The sequence below is a fragment of the Pantherophis guttatus genome, chromosome 1 (genome assembly GCF_059756535.1).
Source record: "Pantherophis guttatus breed Tessera chromosome 1, ASM5975653v1, whole genome shotgun sequence".
Taxonomy (NCBI): Eukaryota; Metazoa; Chordata; class Lepidosauria; order Squamata; family Colubridae; genus Pantherophis; species Pantherophis guttatus.
Window position 1 is genome coordinate 282,033,568 of NC_142063.1, and position 12,265 is coordinate 282,045,832.

General features: G+C 36.4%; 1 protein-coding gene across 1 annotated transcript in view; it reads left to right on the forward strand.

Annotated features, from left to right (window-relative positions):
• The window catches only part of CEBPZ (CCAAT enhancer binding protein zeta), a 19,746-nt gene continuing 7,481 nt past the window's right edge, over window positions 1-12,265 (forward strand). Inside the window, exons 1-9 of the mRNA XM_034428176.3 lie at window positions 1-285; window positions 1,652-3,189; window positions 4,694-4,925; window positions 6,879-7,035; window positions 7,611-7,699; window positions 9,022-9,075; window positions 9,693-9,795; window positions 9,889-9,957; window positions 11,578-11,644. Coding sequence (XP_034284067.2) covers window positions 163-285; window positions 1,652-3,189; window positions 4,694-4,925; window positions 6,879-7,035; window positions 7,611-7,699; window positions 9,022-9,075; window positions 9,693-9,795; window positions 9,889-9,957; window positions 11,578-11,644 — 2,432 coding nt within the window. The 5' untranslated portion in view covers window positions 1-162. The remainder of the gene's footprint in view (window positions 286-1,651; window positions 3,190-4,693; window positions 4,926-6,878; window positions 7,036-7,610; window positions 7,700-9,021; window positions 9,076-9,692; window positions 9,796-9,888; window positions 9,958-11,577; window positions 11,645-12,265) is intronic.

The following is a 12,265-nucleotide window of genomic DNA, read 5'->3' on the forward strand; positions in this document are numbered from 1 at the left end:
TCTTAGATAACCGCGAGGCCTCCCCCCCCTACCCACCCCGATATATTTTAGGAAGCCAGAGACGCTTCGTTGTAGTTCGTTTATTTACTCCCTATCTTCCAAGTCCTTCCCTTTGAGAGGTCGCTCCTCCCTGTTTCCCGGAAACGAGGGGAATCGCTATGCATGCGTGGTCTGGCCGGGAAAATGGCGCCGCCGGAGCGTGAGGAGATCGATAGCGACGACGATGGGGCTGACGATGAAAGTGAATTTACGCTGGAGGAGGTGCTGCGCCTCGGCGGGACTAAAGTAAGAGCCAGTCACTGAGGCAATAAGGGACCGGAGTGTTGTGAAAGCCCGTGTTTAGGAGGGAAGCTGAAATCCTTGGCAGAACATTTAATTCATATCGAGGGTTTTTTTCTTATTTATTCGAAGAGTTGGTTGAGTGCTGTATTTTCCCCCCCCGTGACGTGTCTAATCACGATAAAGTCCTTGGTGCCAGCTTGCTGGCTTCTGGATGTGTGGAGAAAACAAATCCACAAATGCCAAAATTTGTGGCATTTTTGATCAGCATCTGGATGACCACTGAGAATGCATTGTGAAACTAGATAGCAAGCAGGATTTTGCCCAATACAGCCAGTATCTCTGGCACCGAAGTGCATTTAAATGATAAACTTTTAACAGATGATGATGCTTGCAAAATCTTGAACATATAGTTACAGTGGTTTTGGATTGAACAATTTGGGAACAGATTATGTCTTTTCTGGGGTGGCAGAAGGTTTAGGACACTTGGTTGAGCTGTTAATGTTTTAGGGTCCCCCCCAAAATGCAAAGTATAACTTTTCTCATAGCATACTTGTGACTGTTTATTAAAATCCTAACCTAACACAAAAGCAAAACACTGTCTTTCTGTCAGTCTTATAAATTAGGTACAGGAAAGTTTAATATTCAACAACCTTTCTAGGCTCCAACTGGTCCAGAATGCGGCCGCGCGGGTGGTTATGGGAGCGACATGGCGCTCCCATGTAACACCTTTCCTGTGCGAGCTGCACTGACTCCCGGTGGTCTTCTGGGTGCGCTTCAAGGTATTGGTTACCACCTTTAGAGCACTCCATGGTTTAGAACCTGGGTACCTACGAGACCACCTTCTGCCACCGGTAGCCTCTCACCGGCCAGTACGCTCCCACAGAGAGAGGCTCCTCAGGGCCGTCTGTCAAACAGTGTCGACTGGTGGCCCCCAGGGGGAGAGCCTTCTCTATGGGGGCACCTGCCCTTTGGAACGAGCTCCCCCCGGAGATACGGAGGATCCCGGATTTACACACTTTCCGCCATGCCCTCAAGACTTTTTTATTCCAACAAGCTGGGCTGGCCTAACTCTTTTTAATTGCTTAATTTTAATTTTAATTTGCTTTTTAAAAAAGGGGTGTTTTAATTAGTATGGGCCAAATAAATTTTATATTGTATGTGTTTTATCTTTGACTGTTCACCGCCCTGAGTCCTTCGGGAGAAGGGCGGTATATAAATCTAAATAAACCTAAACCTAAACCTAAACCTTTGTTTTGGGTTACTTGCAATATATCTTGTCACTTTCCTGTTTGATTTAACTGCTTATCACATGATTTATCAGTTGTGAATTAAAGGCACTAATATAGCTTATTGATTTTATTTTACACAGCAAGATTATATCATGCTCGCTGCTTTGAATGAATCAGAAGAGCTTGTAGATGGGGGCAAAAAAGGAGCAATTGACGATTTAAGTCAAGGTGAATTAGAGACATTTATAAATTCACTAGGCGTGAGCAAATATTCAAAAAAGTTCCTGGAAGAAGAAGAAGAAAAAGAGAAGGAAGCAGCAATAGAACCAGAGAAAAAATCTCCCCCAAATGAAAATGCCAATCAAAAAAGAGTAAATGTAATTACGGTAGGAAAAAAAGAAAAAGAAAAAAAAGTAAGCAAAGTAAGTGTTCAGTTGAATACTGCTAAAGTGAAAAAGCCAATCCCCATTAGCAATGAAAACAGTACATCATTGCTGAGAACAAAGAAAGCAAAGGAAGAAGAAGCTTTTCAGTTTCATGTGCGACAGGCATTGCTGATAAAACCAGGCGGGAAATGGTATGATCTGGAGTATACTAATGAATTTTCTGCTGAAACTCAAAATCAAATTCTTGTATCCAGTTGCAAAGCCTTGGCTGAAAAACTTTATGAACAGGAAACAAACCTCTACAAAAACAACACAAATTTGAAGAAAGGATCATCGTCTGCGTGGATGAAGACAGTGGTATCATCAGGAACACTTGCTGATAGAATGGCTGCCATGACTCTTCTTATCCAAGATGCTCCTGTTCACTCACTTCAATTTATAGAGATCCTGGTTAATATGATCAAAAAGAAAGGCAGCAGAAGGCAGAGCTTAATGGCCTTGGATACTTTCAAAGAACTACTCGTGTCTCATCTCTTGCCAGATACTCGAAAACTGCACACTTTCTCTCAACATCCTTTTGACAATCTGGAGAAGCTTTCAAGTGGCAACAGGGATTCAAGAGACAGGCGCTTAATATTGTGGTATTTTGAGCATCACCTGAAGCACTGGGTAGCTGAGTTTGTGCAAGTGTTAGAATCACTGACTCATGATCCCTTGATAGCAACAAAGGGTCGTGCACTATCTGCAGCCCATGAATTGCTCTGTAATAAAGTAGAGCAAGAAAAGGCTTTCCTTGTTCAGTTGGTCAATAAACTGGGAGATCCTCAGAACAAAGTAGCCACTAAAGCATCTTATCTTCTTGAGACTTTGCTTCATAAGCATCCCAATATGAAAGGAGTAGTGTGTAATGAAGTGGAGAGGCTTCTCTACAGATCAAATATTAGCCCCAAAGCACAATACTATGCCGTTTGCTTTTTGAACCAGATAGTTCTTAGCCACGAAGAAAGTGAGCTGGCTAATAAACTCACAACACTCTACTTTTGTTTTTTCCAATCTTGCATTAAGAAGAAGGATGTTGGGTCTAAAATGCTTAGTGCTCTACTGACTGGAGTGAATCGAGCATATCCTTATGCTCAGACTAGCAGTGAAAAAATAAAAGACCAAATGGATACCTTGTTTAAAGTTTTACACATTGTGAACTTCAATACTAGCATACAGGCCTTGATGTTGCTGTTTCAAGTGATGGATTCTAATCAGACTATCTCTGACCGATATTACATAGCCTTATATAAGTAAGTGCCATGCATATTTTGATTTGTCAGATATTGTTTTCTCAAATAATAATTATTACATTTTTAAATATATCTTTAAATTGTGATATTATACACAATTGCACTTCAGTCACCTCTCTATACCAACTAATTACTCATATCTACTAACCTGTCTTTTTGCAGAGTTCATGCATGTGTAAACTATTTGGTTTTTAAATAATACTTTAAAAATTACAATTACAAAGATAAAAATACAAACTAAAAAAAAAGAATAGAAAGAAAGAATAGAAAAAGCAGAAAAGAAAAATACAAGTATAGTAAAGAAAAAAGAAATATGTAAAGAAATGACATCCCACTTCGTCATAAGTATTAATGATTTTAGTAATTTATCACTTCTCTTAAAATACAACAAATGATCTCTTCTTTCCACATTCCATCTCTTATCTATTAACAAATCCTTAAAGCCACCACATTTCAGTACTAATTATGAAAATCCATTAAAGGATAGCAAGAGATAACAATTTATCTATTTTAACATTGATAATTAATTAAGCCAACTTTATATTCCTTCCTTTTATTTTTAACAGAGTTCAAATAATATCCTAGAACTTGATTTCTTTTCATATGTCAGCCCAAAAGTTCTTAATACCTGAGAAGTATTTAATAAGACATGTTTGAAAGTGATTAGAAAAGGTTGTATGCAAACCTGTAGTGTCTATAAAGACACTGACTGTGGCTTGAGCAAGATGGAGATGTTGCTATCTCTAGAGTTCTAATCCCACTCGAGACTGCTGTTTTGCAGTCTTCTCAAGAGGAGCAACTGTATGGTGAGCAATCTCAAGTTCTCTTGTCCAGAGAGGAATTCCAGTGAACTGATCTACTCTGGTTCTTCATTCCACCATATTTGCCAGCTCTGCTTTTAGCCATTTTCTCTCCCAGATGTCCCCATTTTTGAATGTTTTTAGTAATTTTTTTCATCTTCCTTCTGAAATTCTCCTGGTGGTTGAAACAAGAACCCTTATTGTAACCAGAATTTCTTCTGCCATTTAAAATTCACAGTTTAGTGATAATGTAAACCTGAAATTGCAATGAATATGGAATTCTTCATTGAGGCTTGATGATTTTTAAAAATCATTTCATAAACAAGTTGTAAGTATTAGGATTGTTCATTTTTTAATTTGTAAACACATATATAAGCATGCCTTTAACTGTAACACATTTATTCTTAAATTTAATTGAATGAAAATAATCATAGCATAGTGCTACCAGAGATCCAACAAAAGGATGTGTCCTCCTTTTTGTCCTTCTGTCCCCTTATATCCAACAGGCATGTGCATAAAATAAAATATTGTCCAGTTTTGTGTTGGATTTTGTAACTTTGAATGGTGACTAAATGGATGGTTATAAGTCCAGTATAGTTAGCTTCTGTAAAACTCTCTTTAGGTTATCTCATTAAGCAAGGAGAGAGATAGTGGAGATAAATAATAAAATATTTGCAATGATCTAATATGAATATTTTTTGCAGGAAGTTGCTAGATCCCGGAGTAGCATTATGTGCCAAACCATCCATGTTTCTCAACCTTGTCTACAAATCTTTGAAGGCTGACACAGTATTGCGACGAGTTAAAGCTTTTGTGAAACGATTACTTCAAGTCACCTGTGGACAAATGCCACCATTTGCCTGTGGGGCCCTGTATCTTGTGTCTGAACTTTTGAAAATAAAACCAGGCTTATGGGTACAGCTGCAGGATCATGTGGTATGATATGTTCTGGTTGCATGTTTTTTCTTAGCCTACCTTATCTACTAACTTAATTTTTTAAAATGCTCTTTGAAGATGCTTGTTTTACCAATTATCCTTTAGTTGAGAGGATCAACTATTAGTGGTATATTGTGTATAATTAGAGTCAGATGGGTCTGAGGAATAATATCTTTCCCACTGAGTTGTAATAGTTGAAAAATAGGAATAGCAATGGCACTTAAACTTATATACCACTTCATAGTTCTTTACAAGCCTCTCTAAGCGGGTTGTATGCTGACTACAAAGTCAGCATATTTCCCCCAACAATCTGGGTCCTCATTTTACCGACCTCGGAAGGATGGAAGATTGAGTTAACCTTGAGCCTGGTGAGATTCGAACTGCCAAATTGCAGGCAGCTGGCAATCAGCAGAAGTAGCCTGCAGTACTGCATTCTAACCACTGTGCCACTACAACCCTCACTGATGCGTACAGTAGAACCTCTGGTTGTGAATGCTTCTGACTATGACCAAATTGGGTGACGACCAAAAATTTCGCAAAATTTTTGCATCTGGTCACGAACAAATACTCAGGTGGTGATCAAACACAGCCGTGGCAGTTTCCCCAGCTGCAGCAATTTCCCCTTCCGCACCATTTTTTTGGTACACGCATGTGCAGTCAGTCTCATGGTCACGACCAAATTGGGTTGCGACTGAAGTCATGGAATGGATTATTACAGTAGAACGGAGTGGAATAATCCATGGAATGGATTATTACAGTAGAACGGAGGTTCTACTGTACTGTAATTTATAATCTTGTGTTTTATTTTCAAGACCAAAATAAATATCAGGCCCTATGCTGGATATCGTATACTTAATTTCTAAATGAAATTATTGCAGAATAATTTTAAGTATTTGTGAACTGTGTTGAAAGCCACTTTGCTCTAGTGGTTAAGGTATTGGAGTTAGACCACCATAACTACCCTAGGGGTGAAAGTCAGTTGGATAGCTTTGGGCCAATCACTTTTTCTCAGCCCTAGGAATAAAACAGAGCAAATCACATCCAAAATGCTCTGTAGAAAACTGCATAGACCTGCCATAGAAGTCAAGGTTGACTTGAATTTTTCCTCCAAAAACATCCCCTTGAAAGGTTATGACTTAAAGGTTGTTTTGTCAAAGAAATGGTATGTTAGACACAGTCAGTTTTAAAATGTATAATTGTATTAGGTCCAATTAAGTTGTCCCAAAAATTGAATGTTTACATTCAATTAACAGAAATAATTACGTTTTAGGAAAAAAAGGACAGTTTCATTCTCGTTGATACTTGGGTTTCCATTACGTTTTATTAGATAATGTGCTATTGCATTGTTTTTAAAGCCCTAAATGTAATTTTGTGGAGTGCTAGTTCAAAATAAATACCATAACAAAATCAATGCTGGGATTTTCAAAGTCAATTCTGAAGATGTAGCTATTTATCTCTGTAATCTTACACATGTTTAACAGTAAAGACTACTCCAATTAAGATTGGAGATAAGACTATAAAAATGTAATGAAATATAAATTCTGTTCACTGATGTGCCTTATGTAACCGTCTGACATTTGCTTTTGCTTTCACAGTTTACCCTTCAAATTGCTTTTTGCTGTTTTGAAGCAACTTTCTTTCTACGTTTATAAACTATCTTGAAACTATTTCTGTGATTTTTGGAAGTTAATATCAAACTGTATTTGCTTGCTTATCTTTTAAAACAGTGGTCCCCAACCTTTCTGGATCGATGGACAAGCAATGGAGGGGGGGTGGGTTGGTTTTGCACGCACATTCGCTGCTTGTGCAAATGGAGCTTTGTATGCTTGCCTGCTGCTTGCGTGGCCTGGTTTGCAGTACGAGTCCGTGGACCAGGGTTTGGGGACCCCTGTTCTAAGAGCTATCTTGTTTTCTATATTGATCATTCTTGCTTAAAACTGATTCTTTCTATAGGAATCAGATGATGAGGAACATTTTCATGATCTTGAAGAACAAGAAGAAAACCTTGTAGATGCAGACAAACAGATAAAAAATGAAGATATAGGACAGTCTACAAAACCTCATAACCAGGCTTCAGAGGCATCTTGGATACATCACCAGAATCTAGCAGGTAAAAATGTTTTAAAAATCTATTTGTTCAACTATCATTATAATAGGGTTTGAAGTTTTAGCAAATAGTTTTAAAATTTGCAGATTTTAATTTGAGGAACATTATTCAGAGTTTGCTTTGTTATATGAAAGAGTTAAAAGAGTCAGCAGAAGGATGTGAATACTAAAGTGAATAAGTATTAATTTTCCCAAGAATTTTTGAAAAGTAAGAATACAGAATGGGAATTGAAGTAATAGGAATTTTGTTGGGCTAAGAGTCAAATTCTTCCAAGAAGAATTATTATTTTCTTGATCGGTTGGATTCCTGCTTTATCTAAAATATCTCATTCTCTTTCTACTATCATATCATTAAAAACTATACTTGGAGTAGTAAGAGCCATTAGCTTGCCATGCTGCTCTTCACTGTCTTTTGTCATGTAAACCACATGGATTTCGGGTCCAGGACGTAAAATACACAATAGCTAAGGTGTTGGAGAGGTTGTTTATTGTAAAAAAGTCTATTTCTTGTTCTGTTCTGTTAATTAGGTATTTCTGTTAATTTATTTTGGAAAGCAATAAAAATCTCTTCTTTAACAGGTAGCAAAGGCACAGGTAGCTACGACCCATTATCCCGAAACCCTTCCTATTGTGAAGCTGATAGAACAAGCTTTTGGGAACTGAAGAAGGTACAAATTTTCAAGTATGAAAAATTAGAGGAAAAATCTGCCTAATGTGATCATGATATTGTATAGATATGTGTGTGTGTGTGTATAAATATATAACAATTCATTTATGCTGCTTCAGTCATTCTATTCCACCTGATGATGATATCATTAGCCATATCTCATGCTGCTTTCCCAGGCAAAGCACAAAATAAGTGAGTATCTGAGCCAAAAATGATTGCCCAGTCTTTACAGTATTGGTTACAGAGTACACAGACTCAAATCCCTCCTTACTTTCTTTTTTTTTATTGAAAAGTTTTACAAAAAAACCCAAGAATTTTCTCCCCCCCCCATTTCCCCCCACCCTTTCCCCCCCTCATTCACCCCTCCCCCCCAGACTTCCCAGAGCAAAATACAAGGTAGTTCATTTAACAATCATAAACTAGATTAACCTACTTATCCTCAAAGTACTAACTCCCCCCCTGAAACCTTAACTCCACTATAGGTAACATAATACTTCTATAGGTAACATAATACTTCTAATAAACTATTCATTCATAAGCTATTTGATATTTTCTTTTCTGATACTTATTTTGAATATAATCAATCCATCTTCTCCATTCTGATACGTATCTTTCTTGTGAATAAATCCCTCCTTACTTTCAATGTCTTGGATAAGTCATGTTTCTTACCCTAATCTTCTTCATAGGGACCTTGTGAAGCTAAAATGAGGAATGCTGTGTCTTAAGATCCAAATGAAAAGACAAGTAGAATTATAGAATTAATTAAATAATAAAATATGATTTCCTATCTTTAGGGCAGTGAGGAGAATGATTCCATTAGATATTTATACTTAGCAAACTATATATACATTTTTGGGAACTCTGGAAGGTACTGTTTAGAGCAGGGGTCTCCAACCGTGGCAACTTTAAAACTTGTGGACTTCAACTCCCAGAATTCTGGGAGTTGAAGTCCACAAGTCTTAAAGTTGCAAGGGTTGGAGACCCTTGGTTTAGAGGGCACAAGATGAATAGTCACTCAGGTGTGGTATTAGAAGGAATTGAAATTCTTGAGTTTGCATTTTGCTCTGATCTTTCTTATCTTTCATTCAGTTTTAGGTATGCAGGTTTGAGTATTTACTCTAGTACTCAAATAACTTTAGTACTCAAGTAGTACTAAAGACCTACATCTTTAAACAATGTATTATACCAAAGAAATTATGGTAATAAATATTTGTATTGTGCAATTATTTTTTCCCTTTTGACTTGAATAACTCTTTGTAGTTTTAACAGTATTAGAGATTTTAACATCTTAAAATATTGAACATATAATTTCGGTCTTTCTAGCTTTCAGAACACTTCCATCCATCTGTGGCTGTTTTTGCAAAAAGAATTCTAGAGGTTAGTTGAATTTTTTATTGTCCTTTACATTTTGTCCATGAATTGTAGAGAAAGGCTACAACACAGAAAGGAAGCAAAAAACAAATGGGGGTGTAATTTGCCTACCAGTCTAGTTTAAGGTGGCCATCTTGCCAATTGATTATATTAAACATAGACATAGTTTAGACATAGACTTTGTCAACGTATTTCAACATGCAGATATTTGATTTTCATTTCAACAATGTTAACAGATAAATGTATTGATTCTATTTGTTTGGTATTTACATGTCTACTGAGTAGAACAGGAAGAGTTATTACTATCTTGTTTATTCTTTAAGAGACTGGAAGTACTGTTTTGATCCAGATAATATAGAATTACAATTTCCCCCTACAGTTTTAAGTAGTCAGTGTCATATCCTGGCAATCTTCCTGTTAATAGTTCACTTTAAGTAGATAAGACTTGTTTAGTTAATCGAATTTATATGGCTGCCTATGTCACAGGAAGGGACTAATAAAAAACAGAACATATATAAAACCATTATAAAACCATAAAAAAATAGTATTAAAATTAAAATTTCCACTGCATATTTCTTGGTGCTAACTGTAAATGTAATTTTCTCTCTCTCTCTCTGATGCAGGGTAATTACATTGAATATTCAGGTGATCCGCTACAGGATTTCACATTAATGAGGTTTTTGGATCGTTTTGTTTATAGAAATCCCAAAGCTCACAAAGGCAAAGGTATGAAGCCTTTAGTTTAGTAAAGCATCAAAGATTAAAGTTAACATGAGCAACTATTATAAGCTTGTTTGATCTCTTAACTTATTTTTGCAGAGAATACCAGTAGTGTGGTAATGCAGCCAAAGAAGAAACAGTCCATGAATGATGTGCGAAATCTGGCAGGTAAAATACCTTGCAATTATAAAGATTATCACTAGTAATTTCCTGTCATTATTATAACACTGTTGTAATGTCCACGTTTCAATAGAAGCCATAAAATGTGTTATGTCCATTGAATATCATTCTCTGAAGTCTTCTGAATCAGAGGGTCCTATGAACAGAAATGCCTATTATACAAGGGAAGTTTTTTGGTATTTCTCCTGCAGCTCCCAAAATACTAGCTATATTTTTCTGGAGTTTTCCTCAATCCTCTAGAGCAAATTTGGACTGGGTTGAATTCAAGGGTCTTAGGGATAAAAGAGATAATTAGCAAGCACATTTGGTTTTTCCATTCCTAGAGGCTTCCATCGGATCGAAGAGATTTTCATGAATGCAAATGTAGCACTAGACTAGGAGTTACTCAATTTTCTGAGTATAATTAAAAATAGTAATTTTTGGGACGGCATTTCTTCTAAGACAGAGGCCCCCAACCTTTTGGGCACCAGGGACTAGTTCTGTGGCAAGAGGTTTTTCTGAGGGCTGGAGTGTGTGTGGTTTTGTATGCTGCCTGCATCCTGCAAATGGGGCTTTGTTTGTTTGTGTGGCCCGGTGTTGGTCCATGGACCAGAGGTTGGGGACCCCTGTCCTAAGGTACCACATAATTACATTTTTCTGACTAAATGGTTTAAACAAGGAAAGTAATTTAAACTTTCTTAAATATATTATATAATGAATGTTATTTGTTCTGATATTATGTATTCGTGTTTGCTTGGGGTAAAATTTCAAATTGGCAGCTAATCTAAATTAGAAGAATTGTTGAAATATTATTTGTCTTTCTAATTCCAAGAACTGATATCTTTTTGTCTAGCTTCATTCTCATGAATTTAGAGTAGCAATTAGAACTGGATACAAGAGGAGGAATAGGGAAGATTTGTTTCTCTACCTTTCTCCTAAAAATTTGAGTACAATATACACACCAGGCATACCTATATAATTTTAATTCAGAAGGATTTTTTTTTACTTGCCTTGGAATTTTATAAATAGGGCATTTTCAGTAGCATTGTGACAATGAATGTTTTTTTTAAAGAGAAAAAGATCTAAAAATTTTGGAGGATTGTAAGAGGATAAATAAACTGTAGTAAATCATCTAAATCATCACTTTCTTTATTCTCTTGGGATGCTGGTACTTCATCAATGAATCCCTCCAGCAGCAGAGGGACACTAGATGGATACAACCCCCAATGAGCCTCATTAATTGAATTCTCCATGTTATAACACTTCTTTTCGTTAAAGCTTTTGAATCAAATTAATTTATTTAAAATACGTTGAAATGATATTGATAATTTCAAATTGTGTTGTGCTTTGGGATCCAAACGGAAAGAAATCATTGTATTCAAATCTCTTATTCAGTAAATTTAGGATAGGAAATAGGAAACTTATGCAGAGAGGATACTTAAGTATCTGGGCTTAAATGTCCCAAGTTCCAGAGTTGTTGCTTCTTGTCAGCCTTATATTATTAAGAATTTAATGTGTTCATAGGTTTCTGTTGTTTATATAAATCTATTTTTATATAGAGCTAGCAGCATTAATCAGTGTAAGAGTAATCTATATGACATATGACATATTTAATATTTCTATTTCTAGTGAATAGTAAAGAATTCCTTTCACAAGACGAAAGCAAAATACCTGTAGATGAAGTATTTTTCCACAGGTAATTACATATTTTTAAAAATTATACTTTGGTATACCAGTTATCCTTTTATCCTTGACTGAGTGTGGGGAGGTTTTTTTTTTCTTACAAGTGCATATTATCTTTAGAGCAGTGGTTCCCAACCTGTTTTTGGCCATGCCCTTCCTAAGCATCTCTAAAATCCTGATGCCACCCCCCCCCTTCCGGGGTGACATATAATTCTTATTTTACTCAAAAAGTGAACTCTATTCACCCGGAGAAAGCCTAAAAGGCCATTAACTTGGTTTAAACAAGGTTCAAATTGCCTCCATTAAAAATCAAATTGCCCCCCTGCCATCAGTTTCAGTAGCTGTTTTGGGAAATCTTGCTATTGATTTTTCAGCCCTGATATTCTGCTATTGAGAAGTAGAGAGCAAGCCCTCACAAAAAAAGTTGCCTTGATAGCATCTTAGGACATAGTATTTTGCAATGTATTCAAAAGAGTCACTTCAACAAGAATGCTAGCACCAGATTAGCATCCTCTTGAAGCATTACATCAGCTATGTTGTCTGGAAAACTTTCATGGCTCCTTCAAAGACTATCTCTAGCTATTTGCATGTGCGTCAATTGACTCCCAGTAGGATGTCTAGCAAAATGAAGCCT